The sequence below is a fragment of the Pongo pygmaeus genome, chromosome 8 (genome assembly GCF_028885625.2).
Source record: "Pongo pygmaeus isolate AG05252 chromosome 8, NHGRI_mPonPyg2-v2.0_pri, whole genome shotgun sequence".
In the NCBI taxonomy this organism is placed as follows: domain Eukaryota; kingdom Metazoa; phylum Chordata; class Mammalia; order Primates; family Hominidae; genus Pongo; species Pongo pygmaeus.
This window is the reverse complement of record NC_072381.2, coordinates 136,788,802-136,810,098: the sequence shown is the minus strand read 5'-3', so window position 1 is coordinate 136,810,098 and position 21,297 is coordinate 136,788,802. Positions and strand designations below refer to the sequence as shown.

Here is a 21,297-nt window from a genome sequence, read left to right as displayed (position 1 = left end):
TCCAAAAGGAAAAAAAAACCTTCTATAGGCTTCAAAATCTTATTCCACTGATGTCTCTGAAATCTTCCACATGATTTTTTCCGAAAGGTAATAAACAATCGGGAACTCATTAGCACATGTAGGTAATTCACACATTTTCCCTGCTGTGGATCTCCTCTTCCTAGGTAATATCCTGTCTCAGCTTAGCAGGAAATTTCTGCTGGTTTTGCCCAAATAACATGGAAAGACTTAAGGTTGTTTTTATTGGATAGGAGAGCTGGAGACTAGACTGTACATAAGATGCTTTATAAAGCAAATTTCTCACTGATTTTTACAGGGAGAAAAAGGGCAAGTTTATGGGGTGCCAGCCACCTGTCTGCCCAGGGCTGACCTCTGGGGGCACTCACAGGGAGGGAGATGTGCCTGCCAGCACACATCTCTCTGGCAGAGAGTCTCAGCTCAAAGCTAGACATTCACTTGGCTTCTGGTTCCCAGGAAGAAGGTGGCATCCTGCTTGTTTGTGTGACAGCTGTCTTCTTTGCATCTTCTCTGCCTTTGCTCTTTCAACCATCCTCAAGATGTACAAATGACATTTGCAGAACCGGTTCATGGAGGGAGTCCTTCTAAACAATCATTGAAATGAGTGTGTCTATGAGGGGGCTTCTCCTATCCACGAGGGTGTAGAAGGTTCCCGGGTTAAATGGGATGAGAGGCAAACCTTGAAAAGAATCTGATGGAAATGAGAGCCAGGAGGAGGGGGAGAAGCCCTGTGCTGGGTCCTTGGCCCTAGCAACGATTAGTGGAAATGGCCGTGCCTGCGTCGTTGAGGGCTGTTTTCCCATAATTTAGCACACCGAGTGGTACAGAAAAGGGCTTCCAAGCATTGTCATACAAAAGGAGAGTCAAGCTTGTGTCAGGAAATAGCAAAAGAGTTTAGGCTGCTTTGTGGTTGAGTCAAGAGTTGCTTTCGACTTTCCAGCTCTTCTTCAGAGCCAAGTAGTGGCTCAAGGGGTCCTGAGCTCAGAGCATCAGGAAGTCCAGAGGGGTGCTGGCAAAAACTGACTTCAGCAGAACCCTTTCTAGGACAGTGGGGATGGTGCTGGGATTCCCCAAAGGAGTGCTACAGCTCCCACAGACTGTGGCCAACCCTACCTTCCCAGGAACCTGGGGGCCACACACGCGAAATCCTGCTTTTGCAGAGAACAGCATGCAAGCCAGGCACCAGCACCCCTGGCCTTCTGTCTTTGCCTCCAAGCAGAAGGGAGGAGAATCTCCTGTTCAAAAGGGACCATGCGGTGGGGGAGGCAGGGGGTGGCAGGGGCATGTGAGCCTGCCTGGAGAGGCCTCCCCAATATCCTGATCTGGCTCTGACCATTAAACTAACACATTTATAACACATGTGCACATACTAATATATGCACATAAATTAAGGGTGTAAGTGAATAGTAACAGCCTTCTAATCTGCAGAGCTTTCTGATTTTAGGTGAATAAAAAATATGCCAGTACTTTCGCATCAAAGAGAGAGATAAACTTGCTAATTGAAAACTGGTTTTCGTGGAGGAAAATATGGAGGCGCCAGCTATGTAAATCAGCATATGCCCAGATCTAAAAGAAATCATGCCAGGCCAAGAGGAAATTAAGCAAATCAGGATAATGAGGAAACAACCCTAGACGCAAATCAAAAGCACTCGGGTGCTTTAGTCCATCTCAGGAGGTTGGCAATGGACAGGTGGGAGGTGATGCGAACACGTGTTTGGAGTACCAGGCGTGTCTGTGCCGGTAGGTGGGTGGGTGCCTGCTCTCCCACCCAGGTCAGGGAGGGTTTTTCATGCAAGTTCTTAAATGCATGGATCATAATGCTGCCTTTTGCATCCAGAAAGCCCCTTCAAATGCCTCTAACAAGCACTGGTCTCGCGCTGGCATTAGCTGTGCTTGGGTCTCCTGGGTTTAGCGACCTAAGGGGTTTACAGTGCACGGAAGTCTCTGCCCAGCTGTCAGCGCGCGTCTCCAGGGGCTGCACTGAAGCTGTGGCCCGGGATGGGGAGGCGGCTGGCGGCCTCCGAAGCAGGGTCTACAGCGGGGGAGGGCGAGCGCCGTCTGGCGGTGGCTGCGCGTGGCCAGTGCGGACCCAGGCTCGTTCAGCCGGCGCTGCCTGCGTGTGGTCCGGGCGGAGCGAGGGTCCTCGGAGCCCGGTTCTGTCCTGGGTCCCAGGAAGTTCGGCGTGCAGCGTCAGAGGCCGCGTGTGCTGGGGGAGGGAGGAGTACAGACTGTGCCTGGGGGCATCCAGGACGAATTCACAGAGGGGTGGTCCTGCCCCACCCAGGGGGTGTCGTGGGCAAAGGCCCTGGGGCCACCTGCATGGTGCCTTGGAGGGCGTAGGGCAGGAGCCGCCGAGGCCAGCGGGCCACTGTGGGGCGCGGAACTCTAGACCAGGCACCCGCGGCTCAACTTCCGGGCCAGGGCACCCGCAGGGGCCTTACGAACGTGTTTGGCCCATTTGTGCAACAGAAATCCGCCCGCGCCTAGCAGCGTCCGGGGCCGCCTGCGCCGGATCCGCAGCCCAGTACCCTCCCGGCCCCGCGCCCTGGACTCCGAGGAGGCCAGGTAGAGAGCGGCCCGCGCGGTCCCCGTCTGCGCCCTCAGCCCCGCGCTGGGCAGCGGGACATGCCTGGCTCCGGCGCCGCCACCTCGGCTTCCGCTGGCCCCTGAGTGCGGAGCCCGGAACCTCCCTCGCGGTGCGCTGGGTCCCCGAGGGCCAGAGGCCACCAGGGGGCCGGCTTCGGCGGGAGCCGAAGGGCGCGCCCTCGGCCCTCTCCCACCCACGTCCTCCGCGGCCGCCCGGGTCCAGGGGCGCAGTGGGGAGGAGACTTGGGCCAGGGCCAGGGAGCGCGAGGGCGGGGCGGGGTCCGGCGGGGAGGGGCGCGGGCGGGCGGGGACCGGGGCGGGGGCCGGGTCCGGGGCGGCGGCGGCGCGGGCGGGAGGAGGAGGAGCTCCCCTCGCGGGGCAGGGGCGGAGCGAGCGGCCGCGCCGCGGAGCCAAGTGAGTTCGCTCCGGAGCCCGCGCCGCCGCCGGCCGAGCATCTCGGGCGCCCGCCGCCCCGGCCGCCGCCGCCAGCGCGGGGATGTAGGATGCAGGCGGGCGCTAGGTTCCAGCGGCGGCGGCGGCAGCTGCAGCAGCAGCAGCAGCCCCGGCGGCGGCAGCCTCTCCTCTGGCCGATGGACGCAGAGCCGCCGCCGCCGCCGCCCTGGGTCTGGATGGTGCCGGGCTCGGCCGGGCTGCTCCGGCTCAGCGCGGGGGTCGTGGTTCCCCCGGTGCTGCTCGCCTCGGCCCCGCCGCCCGCGGCCCCGCTGCTCCCCGGTCTCCCCAGCTGGCCGGCCCCGAGCGAGCCGGTGCTCCCGCTGCTGCCGCTGCCCTCTGCGCCAGACTCCGCCGCCGCCGCCGCGCACCCCTTCCCCGCGCTCCACGGGCAGGTAACGTGTCCCCGTCCCGCCTCCGCCCGGGTCGCCGGCTCCCCAGCTCCTGGGCGCGCCCTGCCCGGCCCGGCTCTGGCCTCCGGCTCGCGCGCCCTCCTCCCCGGCGGTCCTCGTCGCCCCAAACCCTCAGGACGCAGCCCGGCAGCCGTGCCTCGGCGAGAAAGTTCATGCTTGGACGCCCGGCTGTCCACCTCCGCAGCTTTGGCAGGTGCCTCCGGGTGTCTGGACGGAGCCGTGGAGGGACCCGCCGCCCAGGCGCGCGTGGGGACCGCAGGGAACTCGTGCCAGGCCGGGGGTCACTGTCCACCGCGAGGTGCTGAAGTGGCTCCGTGGCCGCCGCGGGCCGTGGCTGACATCGCGGAGAAGTTAGGACTTTCACAGTCTCTGCCAGACTTGAAAGCAAGCTGGAAATCGATAGCTGTTTCAGATTCTAATCTGGTTTGGATTTTCCCCCTTTCATTTGAAAATAGACTCAGGGCAATGCTTAAGAGAATTCCAGCGGATGGAAGTGGCCGGGAAATCCTGCCTTCGGTACTGAGAGATGCTACCGGAGATTCCCCTGCCCCAGGCCTGCTGGAGTCCACCACATTCGCTAATGCCACACTGCACTTTCGAAGAGTTTGGCTTTTAAGACGTGGAATTAAAAAGAAAAAGTGACTGAACCTTTGATAAATGGTGCAGCAGAGCTAGGCGGGCTGGTTTGGGCAAGATTCATTGTCAGCTAACTATGCAGATGCATTTAAATCAGGGAATAGCGTGCATTTTATTCCAAGGATTGACCTCATTAGCATATTCAAATGGTGTTATGTTAGAATACACCATTTGATTAATTTAATTCCAATATTATCTTGTGAGCTTTTCTAAAAGATGTCGTTAAACTCCTGCTAAATTGGTCTTTAGACTTAGTGATACATCACATATGCAGCGCTGGATATTGTATTTTTATGTGTGATGCAGTTTATTTTGGATTTTATTCAATAAACGTTGGTAGTTTTTGCCGTATTTTGGAGGAGTGTTATATCAGAGTGCTGCCACTAGAGGTATATGATGTCAAGGAACTACATTTTTAAAATTCTGTTTTAAAAAACTGCATTTTTTCACTTGTATAAATTTAAAAGAAAATTTAAAAAACCTTAGCATTAATCTTTTAAATATTTGTATGCTACCCATCTTCTGTAAAGTAAGAATATGGAGAACCAGAAGAACATTTTCACGTAACAGGAACATCACAAATGCTTTTACGATTTTAAAACAATAGGTACTGAAACGTTCCATGTCATTGAGCAGTGCATTTTATTAGTGCCTTATGAGGGCTCAGTTATTTTAATTAGAGAGACGGTGTCCTGAATTACCAGCCCCTTCCCATGACTGATGTTTTATTCTGTGCATTGAGATCTTCAACTTATGAGATGCTCAGATTTTTTTTTTTTGCCATAGAATCTATTTGTATTGGTGAACCTTGTATTGGTGAAACTTGGAATCTTAACTTCTTAGATATTTTCATTTTGAAAGTATTAGTTGTTTGTAAAACGACAAAAGTAATTAATACAAAATGCAATACTGAAAGGAATATTATAAAATGTAGCCCTAAGCCTGCCTATGAAAATAATTTAAGAGTTAGAAAAGGAATACCCAGCGTTTCTCTTTTTCATGGTGGTCTCTCATCTCAGAGCAGAAACCCATTTCTTGCTGCGTGCTTGTGGTTTTGTGCTTAGAAGTTCTTTTTCAGTATTGAAGAATGCAATGTTGGTAATGCTTTGTGATGATTCAGATATGAAAACTTCTATAATTTTTTCTTTGATTGGTAAATATTTATAGTTTTTCTCGAGGAAATTTATCTGATAATCGAATACATCCATTTTGAAATTCCCTTTTCAAAGCAGTTATTCCAGCATGTTTTGGCATGAAGTTGAGTGGGTGGATTCAGGCTAATGCAGCTATCTTTTCTTGCTTGGCTTGCAGTGGCTGTTTGGTGGCCATTCTCCGTCCCTAGGACTGCCCCCCTCTTCCACAGTGGAGCTGGTGCCCATCTTCCCACATCTCTGCCCTTCTGCTCTTGCAGCCCCTATTGGGAAAAGTTGGATAGATAAAAGGATTCCTAACTGTAAGGTAAAAATGCAAGTGATTTAATTGGATAAGGGGCTTTTGATGATTAAGTTGTTGAACATCACCATAACAACAAAAATACCCATGTATTTTCTCATTGCCGTAAATTGGCCATCTAGGTATAGAAATAAATCATTTCAGGATTAGATTGATCTGTTCAAAAATATCAGCTGGTGGGGGGCATTTTGTTTTAGTTTAGGATATTTGGATTCCACAGGGCAATGTAAAATTTCCAATTTTTGAATCAGGGTCTTTTAAAAAATTTTTTTGTTTTTAAATTTGTAACCATTGATCAAAAATCTAGACTTAAACATTACACAATACCAGTTTAAGTTTTAAAAGTCAGTTTTTCTTCATATGATGCTTTAAGTTTTCATCTTTCTAATGGTTTGTTTTGCTTTCGGGTTCAAATTTACTGACTACATTTTGTTCACAAGGAAACTAAAGAAGTAAATTATTGACTTGTTGTACAGCTTAGTAATTATCTCATTGGGGTGATTCTTCAATCAGTGAACTGAACTGCTGGGCTGAAGTGACCAAGTCAATAGTTGAAGGCCAGCCCAGAAGACATTAACTAGAAGGTGATTGGTATCAAAGCCCTGTGGAACTTTCTTTAAGTTTTAGAATGATGTTTTTATAGAGTCCCCAAAAATAGAATGTTCAATGTTGGATCAACGTAAGGCAACATAAATATTTTCATAGTCATGTTCAGCTTTTATCATGCACCTTGCCTTAAATGTTATGCTTGCATTATTTTTGGACAGATCTTTTTTAATAATTCCTTTGCTCTGGACTCAACGTGGATACATCCTGAGGAGTCAAGATTTTTCCATGGGCATGAAAAGCCTCATTTGCTGGCAAATCAAGTAGCTGTGTCTCTGTCCAGGCCGGCTCCTGCCTCCAGGCCGCTCCCTACGGTGGTGTTAGCACCTCAGCCCATCCCAGGTTGGTACCCAAATAACATTGACAATGTGTGTTTCATTTTTGTTTCAATCATAAATTAGTTTTAGATATGAAAACCATACTCATCATTTTAATGAAACAATTATCTTGGTAAAATATAATTTCTTTTCACAAGCATGAAGCTTTTTTAAAAAAACTGGTCTTGGATAGCTTATCCACTCTTTTTTTCTGGGATGGGTGGTTATGAGATCTGATGTTAAAATGAAGAGATGGCTGAAGGGGTTTTCACAGAATTGTATTTGCAGTGCTCTGTTTTTAGGATTGGACCAGGTTTCCTGCTGATAGCTCTTAATAGGGGCACTAATTGATCAGTCTGCTCTTTAAAAAATGTTGCTTGTCTGTGGCGAGGTGCAAGGAATAACGTTTGCTGGTCTGTAGGACACAGGAACATGTGTGATCTCTGAATTTTGCCTTCACGTTGCGGGTGATAGTGAGATGGACTATCAAATGCCCTCTTTGAAAGATGGATTTTGTTCTATCTTTGGAGTCTAGTGACCTGAAAGAACATTTGTCCTGGAACAGACTCCCATGAAACAATGCCTGGATGAAAGATTGTATAATAAACCTATATAGTAACAGGGGAATATAATCATCTTATGAATTTTTAAATTGATTTTTAAAATCACCTTAACATGTGGATCATTTTATAAAAGCAAATGCTGCCTGTGCCAAAATTGTCGTGCAACACCTTCCATTATGGAATATTTTATGGCTTCAGAATTACATTACCTTCTTGTAATTTCCTACCTACCAAGCTTGTCTCAATATGTGTCTCTAAAATTTAGTAATAAGTTGTTCTTGTGGATAATGCAGTGCTGGTTTAGGAGATATATTTATTTTGTTCTCTGTTTGCCTACACATTTATTCCAATTTGCTATGAATCTTGCTTAGTAATAAGTCAGGAAGAACAACTAAACTATTTGTGTTTCTCACAGGCCTAAATGATTTCTGACTGCAACTTGTCCTTGTAATTATGCATTAGGGATTAATTGAAATCTGAGTGAGCATGGTACATGCACACATTTATAAACATTTTACACTAAGATGATCATGTTTCCTATTTAATTTAATGATGATAAAAGATGATTCAGTGGCATGTGTTATATGAGGATGACATGACTTTGGAAGGTTCTTTTGGTATATGAAAAGGTAATATTTTAATTTCCTAATGCATTGGCAATAACTGTCATGAAAATAACCAGCAAATGTAGTTTAAAAAATGGTGAAATCAGCTCACCTGTTCCTACAAAGTCTTTATGTGAACTTTCCTTCTCTCAGTTCAACCCTGAGTATAATATAGACATTTTCCACCATGCTTTCACCTTCTTCTTAGGAAATTCATATATAAATGTGCTAAATATCTGTTTAGTTGGAGAAGCTTATGGCCACCTCTCATAGATTTTCCATCTTATGGACATTGTTTACTTACTATTGTGTGGCAAATATGCAATACTTCATTAGAAACATATTTGTATTGATTTTACCTTCTTTGATTTTTGGATGAATCTATTTTTTAAATTTTTACAAATTATTTTTACAATTTTTTGTGGGTACATAGTAGGTGTATATATTTGTGGGGTACATAGTAGGTGTATATATTTGTGGGTACATAGTAGGTGTATATATTTGTGGGCACATAGTAGGTGTATATATTTGTGGGTACATAGTAGGTGTATATATTTGTGGGTACATAGTAGGTGTATATATTTGTGGGTACATAGTAGGTGTATATATTTGTGGGGTACGTGAGATGTTTTGACACAGGCATGCAATGTGGAATAAGCACATCGTGGAGAATAGGGTATCCATTGATGGATCTATTTTTAAGAACAAAATAAAATAATATTTCTTATAAACATGATAAAGAGCAGAGTAACCTTTCATTTTCACCTAGTCTACTATTCAGCAAAGCTTAGGTTTTTCTCTTCTCTGCCTTTTTTGTTTTAATTTACGGATCATATGTGAATATAATACCTACAATTTTAATTATGTTTTGGGGAAAAATGTACCTGACACCAAAGGTAATTTAATAATAATCAAATGTATTTGTTTTGAGATGGTAATTTCTGAGTTTCTTCATGAAAACTTCACTTTTTTGATAAATTTCAGAATTCTTAGAATTTACCCAACTTTGGAATGCACATATTGAATGTCTCTTAGGCCAAAGAAAGCATCTAAGGGGTTATTTGTGTGTTACTAACCGCTTAACAGAGAACTGGGATGGGGGAAAAGTAAAGGTGGTAGGTAGGGTAAGCTCCAAGTAAGTTAAAAATTCAGGTAAATCATTTTAATTTTACTGCAGTTAATGAGAAAATACAACTTTATTAAGACAGTCACACATAAATGTTCATATATGCTGTCATTACTAAAAATTACTATTGTTTTCATATCCTATTATGAATTGATAAATTTATATATTATATTTAATTTGTATCACAAATATATATTATAAAAGTATGCATTAACAAATATATGCATGTACTACATATAAAATATATAATGTATAAATCTGTTATATAATAGTTATATTACATCGATCAATCTTGTTATAAAGTTTTATATTCAGAAATAAGTGGCCTTAGAATCAGATATATTTTATCGATCCCCTTCAAGTTAATCAGTGAAGTAGAATTAGAGCTCCCAAAGAGCTGGAAGAGTGAATCAAACTCACTCATTTTAAACAGGTCTAGTGAGCTAAGCTTATTTTCCTTTCTTGGAGAGGTAGTAATTTTTCTGTAATGATCATTCTTTAAGGACTTTTAAAATTTGCACTGTTGTTTTAGGGATAATAGCAATTTATACTATGAACTCAAATGATGTAACCCAGAAGGCAGGTTTGTTTGAATGAACTGAATCGTTTGTTGAACTAAGTTGGAATCTCTGGTAGAGATGGGGGTGAGACTAATATCGGACCACCCCTCACTTACTGTTGATTAAGAATTAACTGCATGGCACAGAGTCTCAGATAATATAAGCACAATTTGGATGAATTTGGAAAAGCTATCTAAGCTTTAATAATCATTATAAAGGACCCCATTTTTATATACACTGCACTCATTCTTGACCAGGAGGATGATGGTCGCCTGTTATCAGGCTCCATTGTAAACAAGCCTGTTGGCCATTTTTGAGCCTCCCAAAGGGCCAACCTCTTTATGCCATCACCTCGGGGGCTAGCCCATCAACATATGACCTGGAGGAGAAATGCAAGTGGCATGTGCTCTCTGCAGGTGTTTGAGGAGAACCTTAGCGGGGGATCCTCAGGGAAGGCCTCTGAGGCCGATGCCACCTTGGGGCAGGAAGAGTCAAAGGAATTCCAAATGAAGGACATAGAATGTGCAAAGACACAAAATCAAGGGGAGCATTTTGTGATCAGGCAATTCCAAGTAGCCAAGTGTGGTTGGGCTGCTGGAGGAGATGTGGCAGGGATGGGCTCTGGGGCCTCTTCAAACAAGACCCATCACATGAGACCTGTGTTGTGAGTCAGTCCCCTGGATCCTCACGGACTGCTGGGGGACTTTACATCATTCTTCCACTCAGGATTCTTGTCTCCTCCAGGAAAGTGTGAACTTGTTCTCAGGAAGCAGAGGAGCCACAGAAGAGGCAGAGCTTTCTCACAGACCAATGCATCCAAGCATGCAAATAATTACACCTGCGCTAGAAACTGAGGTCTCCAATTAATAATTTTGCAGCTTTCAAAGAAATTCTTCCTGATCATTGTGAATGGGTTGAATGGAGAAATTATCTAGGATCCATTGATTACCAGACCTCAGAAGCTGATTCAGGGCTGGACAGGCAGGGAGAGGCCATCTGTTCCACAGTCACCGCCTCTTCGTCATCAGTGCCTGTGCATCAGCTGCCGCATCTCTGTCAACACCTCCCCACTCCCTGCAGTCCTGCCAGTCCCTCTTCTTCCCAGGAAGAAGGGGCTCACCTTGCATCTTAGGACATGTGGTTCAGCACAGGCAGATGTGGAGAAGGGTCTGGGTGGTAAGAGTACCCTCTAAGGAGTCTCTGTTTTCTACTTCTGAAAATAAGAGCTTCGGAGTCCTTCAAGCCATTCAGGAATTAAAGAACTTGTATCAAGAATATCAAGCAGTGGGAGGATAAAGTAGTTAATTTAGCTTCTGTCCAGCAAAGGCAAATGAAATAGAAGGATCTTGCTGGAAACTAGAGATTTATGTAAAAGTTGTCCATGTCCCATTGCCTGCCAGCTTAAGATCAAAGAGCCTGATTCTACCAACAAACACTGTGATGGGCAAACCAAACCAAAACAAAACAAACCACTGGCTGTACCTCTCTTCATTCAAAGATGACTAAGAGAGAGACAGTGAGAGAAAGTGGAAGATGAGATAGGGCATCTGAAGTATTCTGCTTCATAAAAGATTCATTTGCTCAAAAGCTCCAGAAGAGAAACATATCTGAGAAATGGATTGTGCACAGGAACTAGTAACCATTTTAGGCAAAACAACTTTTGCCTATCTTAATAGGTAAAAGAAAACAGAACATAGAAAAGCAGTAAAAGATAAGCTCAAAAGAGAGCTGGCCAATGTGAAAAGACAGTTTGAGGAAATGAGAAAAGAATGCAAGGAAACTTTTGAAAACTAGCAACTAAAATCATTGAAGAGAAGAATTAATTATGCATCTGATGAGAGAAGACAACATAGAAAGATTCTTAAGCATAAATAGATGTGACTGAAAATCAGATCATAACAGTGGGAGGTGATATCTGTATAAAATAGAAAGCAAACAACAAACCTATATTGCTTTGACATCCTTAAAAACACAGATTTCATGAATGGAAGAAAATTTTTGCAATCTATCCATCTGACAAGGGGCTAATATCTGGAATCTACAAAGAACTTAAACAAATTTGCAAGAAATAAACAAAACCCCATTACAAAGTGGGCGAAGGATATGAACAGACACTTCTCAAAAGAAGACATTTATGCAGCCAACAAACATATAAAAAAAGCTCATCATCACTGGTCATTAGAGAAATGCAAATCAAAACCACATTGAGATACCATCTCATGCCAGTTAGAATGGCGATCATTAAAAAGTCGGGAAATGACAGATGCTGGAAAGGATGTGGAGAAATAGGAACGCTTTTACACTGTTGGTGGGAGTGTGAATTAGTTCAACCATTGTGGAAGACAGTGTGGTGATTCCTCAAGGATCTAGAACCAGAAATACCATTTGAACCAGCAATCCCATTACTGGGTATATACCCAGAGGATTATAAATCATTCTGCTATAAAGACACATGTGCACGTATGTTCACTGCAGCACTGTTCATGATAGCAAAGACTTGGAACCAACCCAAATGCCCATCGACAATAGACTAGATAAAGAAAATGTGGCACATATACATAGTGGAATACTATGCAGCCATAAAAAAGGATGAGTTGATGTCCTTTGCAGGGATGTGGATGAAGCTGGAAACCATTATTCTCAGCAAACTAACCCAAGAATAGAAAACCAAACACCACATGTTCTCACTCATAAGTGGTCATTGAACAAGGAGAGCACATGGACACAGGGAGGGGAACATCACACACCAGGGCCTGTTGAGGGGTGGGGGGCTAGGGGAGGGATAGCATTAGGAGAAATACCTAATGTAGATGATGGGTTCATGGGTGCAGCAAACCACCATGGCACACGTATACCTATATAACAAACCTGCATGTTCTGCACATGTATCCCAGAACTTAAAGTATAATAATAAAAAAAAAAATTGAAAAAAAAAAAGAACTGGGAGGGCCTGGAAGTAAAAGATCTAGCTATGTTAATAGAGATTCTTTACAGATGCAAATTTTCCCCCACCAAAGATGGCTTGCAGGGCCATTTCAAGATATGGCAAAGAAACATGTTTTGGGGAAAATATTTTGGTTTTTCTTCCTTGTCTCATAAGGTTATACCAGAATCAGGTTGGAAAATAAGTCAATATATATAAGGTTAAATAAAACCCATCTGATGAGAAAAAGAAAAAAATATATATCTCCCCTTTCACAAAAAAACAAAAACAAATTTCAGCAGAAGTAGTAAATTGGTCAAAGCAAGCCATATATCCTGCTCACCGTATCCTGGAGGCATTTTATGAATGTTGGAGGCACTACTTAAAAGAACACAGAAATTGACACAGCTTCAGGCCATTTTGCAGTACTAGACAAGCTGGTTCATGGGGAAAAGTTTAGAGAATTATGAGGAAAGCATCTTATGATTGAAGCAATTTATGCCTCTCAAGAAGGTCATACAAATGCATTAGTATGGAAAAGATGTTCTTAAAAAAGCAGTCAATTGACTTTACCACACCTAATGTTTTCACCTCAAATTCTTTGTCTAAAATTAATGTTGCTGCTGCTCTGTCTACATCTTGTATTTTGTTCTTCTTATCAACTTTTGCCTTATTTTTGTTTTAAGCTCAGGTCAATTATTTAAACGTACAATGTCTGCCGTTGCTTTTTGAAAATGAAGTTTAGCATATTTATATTTGATTTACTATGTGTATATTTATTTGTAATTATTACATTCTGCTTTTTTATTTTCCTTTGTTAGTCTTTTGATTTATTCTGTTTTTATATTTGTGGGTGACATTCACATTTTATTTCATTTTGTTTACTTTTGTTTTATATGGTTATTTCGAATGTGTTCACACTGATCCTGTTTTCTCAAGCACTTATCAGTATGTTTTTTTTAAAAAGCAGATGAGGTTACGTTTTCTCAGTTTTCAAATCATTGAAACACAATTACTTTAGAATTCTTCTATGAAATATGAGACATTTGGAAAAAGTTTATTTTATCAAATTTCATTTTTTAAAAATTTTCTCAGGTAAGTGATAAATACAGCTAAAACAAGAATTAACATTGGAGATGTCAGTTTTCAAAATATCTGTAATTATCAACAATTTCTGTTAATCCTTTAAGATATATGTGAATATTTGTTAATTTGGTTGCAGAAATGAGTGAAAAATTTAAAGCAATATTTTTATTTACAGGAGTTTTTTATGATAATTATAATCTGGATACATAAATTATGTCAGTAAAATTCAGGAGGTGAGAAAGAAGGATCATGAGAGTATAAAGCCTTTAAAAATCCTTCACGTTTGTTGAAAGCAGAAGGAGTAAGAAACCCCCAGTCTTGAAGACTAAATGAACAAAGTTACCTAGGACTGAAATTGACAAGGATTTCTTCCCACTAACCAGTTGCAAGTGCTGAGTAAAAAGCAATAACACCCTATCACTGGTGGAAGGAGAGGGACATATAGGAATCCTTTTCTGTGGTGCAGGGATGTAAGGCTGGCTGAAAGCTGGGGTAAGGGTACAAATACTGAAAAAGATTTTCATACACACCAGAATTTGTCTTAATCAAAATACATTTTTAAAGGATTTGAAGCTTGTGGTGCATTGAAGGCAACCATGACAACAAAATCCAAATCCAGGTCCACCCCCTGAATACACTGACAAAATTGCATTCACTTAACAGCTTGACATAAGAAGGGGTGTGCCCATTCCCAGGAGTAAACCGTATTTATCTCATTCATTGTTCTATTTATGATGCCTAGCACTTAATAAATAAAGTTACAAGACACACAAACCAAGCAAGAAGTGATAAACTATTGACAAGATACAAAATAATCAACAGAATCAGACCCTAAGATGACACAGATGTTAGAATTATCAGATAGTTCTATGATTGACCATGATTAGCATGTTAAATTAACTCATGGAAAGGAGAGCAACGTGAATGAACAGAAGGAGAATTTCATCAGTGATATAAAAATATAAGAAAGTCAAATTAAAATATCAGAAAAAATGAAACATGGCATAATGAAAAATTACTTTGATGAACTCCTGCATAGATGTGATACAGCCAAGAATTAGTGAAATTAACGATAGATCAACAGACCTGTAACAAAAAGAGAAAGCAACTGAAAACATGGAACGCCCTTTTCCAGAGCCAGGAGAGAATATCAAATGGTTTAACTTATGTATAACTAAGTCTGAAAAGGGCAAGGAGAGAATATATAGAATATTTGAAGATGTAATGAACAAAGGAGATAAAAATGGACATTATGAAACTATAAATCCAAGAAGTTCAGCAAACCGTAAGACTAATAAATAGCAAAAACAAGAAAAAGCTGAAATTGAAAACTAGATGAATCACATTTAAACTTCTGATTCAAAGAACTTTATACCAAACAGAAACAATTATTGAAAGCTAAATGGAATAAAGATTTTTAACAAGCAAACAAAAGCTGAGAAGAATTCATTCTCTGTAGATTTGCAGTTCATGAAATTACAAAGAAGCTTGTCAGTCAGAAATAGTATACTAGCATAGAGAAAGTTACCTCTACACAAAAGAAGAGTGCTAGAGATAGAATACGTTAAGGTAAAATATATATTTTTCTGTTTTTAATTGTTTTAAAAGATAACTGACAGTATAAAGAGCAAAAGATAGTTATATAATGCTTAAAATTATACACAAAATAAAAATGTGTGTCAAAGATTTCACAAAGAATGTTAGGAAGGAATTGGAAGTGTGGAATTGTAAGGCTATTGTACTATACATTATGTGCTATAGTATCATTTGAAGGTGACAAGTTAAAGACATACTTTATATCTTTTGAAGATATATGTCTTTAAATTCACTATCCAATCGGATTAAAAACAAAACTATGCAAAAAACCACCTGTAAGTCAACTGGGAATTAAAGGGGACTTCCTCAAATTGACGGAGGACATCTAAGGAAGATCTACAGCTAGCATTGTACTTAATAGTGGAAGGATAATGTTTTCCCTCTAAGATGAAGATAAACTTTGTCTTCGAAAGATTTAAGATATCTTCAAAAGATATAAAGCAGTAGAGCAGCAGACACTTAAAACTGTAAAAAGAGTTATAACTAGTAAAATAATTATGGAGATAAAAATGATATGATAATAAACAACCCAAAAACAGACAAAACAAGAAAGCAAAGGATCAAAGTAAAGTTGGAACAAATATTTTAAAGACTATAAAATGGTAGATTTAAATATAAAGATCTAACCTCCCTAATGAATAGACAGAAGTTTTCAGGTTTTCAGTTCCAAATATATGATGTCTATAAAAAACTCACTTTTCATAAGAAGACAGAATGAACATAAAAACAAAGTCTGGAAAAGATATAAAATGTAAATACAAATCAAAAGAAAGCTGAAGTGACTGTATTAATATTTGACAAATTAGATTTCAGAGCAAAAAGTATTGCTAGGGATAAAAATTTCTAATAAAATCTAATCAAATGAATTTAATCTAATAAAATCTAATAATTTAATCTAATAAAAGAAATTCACAATTCAAAACAGAAACTGATAGAAAGGAACAAAAAAATAGACAATTGTGTTTATAATTGGAGAGTTCAACATCTCTCAGTAATTGATGCAGCATGAAAGCTCATCAGTGAATATCAGTGAGAATTTAGAGAACTTAAATAATACTCTCCAACAACTTGACCCGATTGACATGTATAGAACATTCTAATTTACAGTAACAGGGTATATATTTTTATCTGCACATGAAACATTCATCCATACCATATTATAGGCTATAAAACAAGTCAAAAATTTTAAATAATTAAAAGTAGGGCCGGGCACTGTGGCTTATGCCTCTAATCCCAGCACTTTGGGAGGCCGAGGTGGGCAGATCACCTGAGGTCAGGAGTTTGAGACCAGCCTGGCCAACATGGCAAAACCTCGTCTCTACTAAAAATACAAAAATTAGCTGGGCGTGGTGGTGTGTGCCTGTAGTACCAGCTACTTGGGAGGCTGAGGTAGGAGAATCACTGGAACCCAGGAGGTGGAGGTTGCACTCAGCCGATATCGTGCCACTGTACTCCAGCCTGGGCAACAGAGTGAGATTCTGTCTCAAAAAAAAAAAAAAAAAGTATACACAATTTATTTTCCAACCACAACAAAATTAAGTTAGAAATCAGTAACAAAGATATCCGGAAAACCTCCAAATGTTTGAAAATAGAACAGAATGCTCCTAAGTAATGCATAGGTCAAAGAAAAAGTGACAGAGGAAATAAGAAAATACTTTGAATAGAATAAAAATGAAAATAAAAGAAAATCAAAATCAATATCACAAAAAAGTCTTGTGGGACATAGCTTAGATGGGCATTTATAGCATTAAAACGCCTATATTAAAAGAACAAGAAATACCTCAAATTAATGATTTAAGCTTAACCTTAAGAAACTAGAAAATGGAGAAGTAATTAAATCTAAGGATATAGTAAAGATAACAGCCGAAATTAAAAAGTTAAAAAACAGAAGAATATAAGCAAAATCAATGAAAACAAAACTTCATTTTTTAGGAAGATCAATAGAATTTATAAACCCCTGGCTATAAAGAATTAGAGGAAAGACGACACAGATTACTGATGTCAGGAATGAAAAAAAGACATTATTATGGTCTTAACACTAACCATGCAATAGAAAATATAAACTATAATCATAAATGCAACAGCTTAGATGAAATAAGTTATTTGAAATAGAAATAGAAAACATGAATAGAAATAGAAATAGAAAACATGAATAACTCTGTATCTGATAACAACATTAAGTTTATGATTTAACTCTTCCAAGAGGAAGACATTCAGTCCCTGACAGCTTCACTGGTGAGGTCTACCAAATATTTAGGGAAGAAATTATACACAAATTAAAATAAACTTGTTCAGAAAATAAAATGAAGTAATATTCCCTAAGTAATTTTTTTCTAAGGTAGCCATTACCCTTACACAAAAACCAATTTTTTTTTTTTGGTTTCTGGTTTTTTGGTTTTTTGGTTATTACAGAGAGAAAATAGCAGACCAATACACATTTTGAACATACATGCAAGAAGGCTCAAGATAACATTAACAAATCAAATCCAGCCATATTTAAAGTTGATAATATATTATGACTGAGAGTTTTTTGTTTTTTATTTTTTTTGGAATCCAATGCTTGTTCAACATTAGAAAATCCATCAATGCTATTTATCAAAAGACAAAGAAGAAAAGTAAAAAGTTTATTTCAATAGATTCAGAAAATGCATTTGTCAAATTCACCATCCATTCAGATTAAAAACAAAACAATACAAAAAACCACATGTAAGTCAACTAAGAATTAAAGGGGACTTCCTCAAACTGACAGAGGACATCTAAGGAAGATCTACCACTAACATCAAACTGAATAGTGGAAGGATAATGTTTTCCCTCTAAGATGAAAAACAAGGCAAGGATTTGTGCCGGGAGCCCTAGTTGTGCAACAAGGCAAAAAGTAAAAAGAAAAGAAAGATATACAAACTGGGAAGGAAGACACAAAACTGTCTCTATGTGCAGACAAATGACGATATAGACTATCTCAAAGAGTCTACCAAAAGCTACTAATACGAATAAGGAAGTTTAGCAAGGTTGCAGGATGCAAGATCAATGTACAAAATTCAATTGTACCCGTGTATTACTGGTAATAAACAATTGGAAGTTAAAATAAAATACAAGTACCTTTAAAATTGCACCAGAATCATGAAGTATTTAGGGATTAACCTAATAAAATATGTGAAAACCATGAAACATTAATGAAAGAAATCAAATAAGACATTAATAAATGGAGGGATAGACTGGAAGGCTCAATAATGTTAAGATTTCTCTTCTGCCCAGATTGATCTACATGTTTAATGCAACCCAAAACAAAATCCCAGTTTCATGCAAATTGACAAGCCCATGCAATAATTAATATGGACAGGCAAAGGAAGTGGAATCATCACAATAGTTCTGACGAAGAAAACGACTGTAGAGGACACAGGCATAGCTGATCCAAACGCTGATGACAAATCACCAGGAACTAAGGCTTTGTGCAATTGGCAATAGCATAAGAATAAAGACCAATAGAACATCGTAGTAGACCATCCAAAAGTAGACACATGCACGTATGGCCAATTGATTTTTTTACAAGGGCACAAAGAAAAATCAATAAAGAATAGACCATCTTGTCAACAAATGACTTTGGAACAAGTGAACATCTATCTGTCTTCAAAATAAGCAAACAATCCTTGATCAATACATTTTACTATATATAAAAAAGAACTCAAAATAGATGGTTGATCGAGTTGTGAAACCAAAAACTAAATTCTGAAGAAAACATTGAAGAAAAATGTTGTGACCTTGGATTGGACAAATATTTTTAATACATGACACCAAAAGCATGAACCACATTAGAAAATCCATTGATGACTTGAACTTCATCAAAATTAAAAAAAAGCTGTTAGTCTTTGAAATCACTTTTCATAAAATGAAATAACAGAAAAAGAAAAGCCACACAGTGGGAAAAATACTCACAAAACATATATCTGATAAAGACCAGAGCATACAAAGAACCTCCAAAACTTAGTCATAAGAAAAAAAACAATCCAACAGAAATGGACAAAATATATGACCAGACACATCACCAACAAAGAAAGATGGATTGCCAATAAGCACAGGAAATAGGGAGGGATTTGTGAAAGTCTACAAAATTATAGCTAGAGAGCAGGAATAAGTTCTAGAGGTTGTTACCACTGTAGGGTGACTACAGGTGACAACAATGTAATATATAGATTCAAACAGCTAGAAGGAGGGTTATTGGAATATTGAATGTTCCCAACCACAAAGAAATGGTAAATGTTTGAGAGGATGGATATGCTCATTGTCCTGATCTGGTCACTAGACTTCATATGGCTCAAATTATCACTATATACCCCAGGAATATGTATTGTTATTTTATGTAAGTTTAAAGAAAATTAAATAAAATTTTTAAAAATGTTCAACATCATATTTCATTAGCAAAATGCAAGTTGAATCCATGATCGGAGTCCCTACATACTTATTAGAATGGCGATCCTGAAAACAAAACAAGGACAGAACCTGGCAATACCACGTGGTGGTGAAGATGTGGCACAGCTGAAGTTTTCATAACTTGGTGGTGGGAATGCAACACGGAACAGTCACTTTGAAAGGCAGTTGAGCAGGGTATTATTAACACCCTTATTCTAGTACCCAATAATCTCACTCTTACATATTTGTTCTAGAAACATAAAAAGATGCCCATAGCAACCTGCACACAGATGTTTGTAGTAGCTTTATTCCTAAGCGATGTTGGCTGGTGAATGGGTAAACAAATTTGGTTAGATCCAAATAATGGACTGTGACTCAGAAATAACAGGAAACACACTTCTTACGTGTGCAATGATATGAGTGGATCCCAAAAGCATTATGCCAGTGAAGGCATTCAGGATCGTTTATGTCATATATTATTCCACTTTTGTGACATTCTAGGCAAAGCAAGACTATAAGAACAAAAAATACCACAGTGATTTCCAGGAGGTGGGGGTGGGACAAGGGTTTTGACAACAACAGGTCAGAGGGCAGGTTTGGGGATGGTGGACATTTATCTGGCCTCAGTGGTTCCATAAGTGTATACATTTATTAAAAGCAGAGGACTGTACACAGAATGTAAATAGCACCTGAGTGCATCCAACTTAAAAAAAAAAAAAAAAGGCTTAAAAGACATACCCAACAAAATGCCAGGATTTTGTTTGATCCTGGTTTGAATAAAACCAAACAAAAAAAAATGGACAATAGAAGAAAACACTGACTATGTATTTAGTAATTTTAAGTGATTACTGTTAATTTGTTGGAGTGATGAGTTCTATGCTCATGTTTTTCAAAAGAACTCATAATTTAGAGATGTCTTCTGAAACATGGAAGGGTGAGATAAAATGTCACGGGTTTACTTTAGAATAATCCTGGCGTGGGAGCTAGGTTGGTGGTGTTGATCTAAAAGGAAGAAACGGAGGCAAAATTAATACAGAGAGTTTATTTGGGCCAAGGTTGAGGACAGCTGCTCTGCGGAACATTTCCAGGTTGCTTTGGGGAGTGCTCTGGAGAACGAAGGAAAGGCTCAGATTTTTAAAGAGATAATGGACAAATCAGGAGGGGGCAGTTACAGAAGTGGCTCACCAGAGATTCTGCTTGGTTTACAGAAGTGACATTGGTTAGTGATGGGCTACACCGTGTGGCGCTGTAGAGTGTATGGCCTTTGATGGAGACTTGGTGGCACAGCAGGTGGCTTCAGGAGGCCATGATTTAGCTCAGGGGCAGGGAGGTGACTGCTGTTGCATTCCAAAGCCTCTCTGGGCCTGATCATTTATTATTTTTTATTTTTTTTATTTTTTATTTTTTTTTTGAGACCCAGTCTCACTCTGTTGCCCAGGCTGGAGTGCAGTGGCGTGATCTCAGCTCACTGCAAGCTCCACCTCCCGGGTTCATGCCATTCTCCTGCCTCAGCCTCCCGAATAGCTGGGACTACAGGCGCCCGCCACCACGGCCGGATAACTTTTTGTATTTTTAGTAGAGACGGGGTTTCACCGTGTCAGCCAGGATGGTCTCGATCTCCTGCCTCGTAATCTGCCCACCTCGGCCTCCCAAAGTGCTGGGATTACAGGCTTGAGCCACTACGCCCGGCCTGGGCCTGATCATTTAAAGGGGCTCCCATTCTTCAGATATAAAGTTTCCTTTGTTTTTTTTTCTTCCCACAGTGTAAAAACAGGGACACCGGTTCCTTACACTATGATTTACTGTTGTTGAAAGACTTCATAATAAAAGTTAAAGAAAAAACGTAAAAAAATAAGATTCTACATAACACCAGGATGTACACTCAGGAAATTACAGAGAGCAATTGCCTGGGCCTTACCTAAGCCGCTATGCATCCGAACCAGAAAGACAGTG

At 40.2% G+C, this 21,297-nt stretch overlaps 1 protein-coding gene across 1 annotated transcript in view; it reads left to right on the top strand.

Annotated features, from left to right (window-relative positions):
- Positions 1–3,010: 3,010 nt before the first annotated feature.
- TCERG1L (transcription elongation regulator 1 like) overlaps positions 3,011–21,297 on the top strand; it is a 245,318-nt gene continuing 227,031 nt past the window's right edge. Inside the window, exons 1-3 of the mRNA XM_054436467.2 lie at positions 3,011–3,449; positions 5,415–5,561; positions 6,323–6,503. Of these exons, the coding sequence (XP_054292442.1) occupies positions 3,108–3,449; positions 5,415–5,561; positions 6,323–6,503 (670 nt within the window). The 5' untranslated portion in view covers positions 3,011–3,107. The remainder of the gene's footprint in view (positions 3,450–5,414; positions 5,562–6,322; positions 6,504–21,297) is intronic.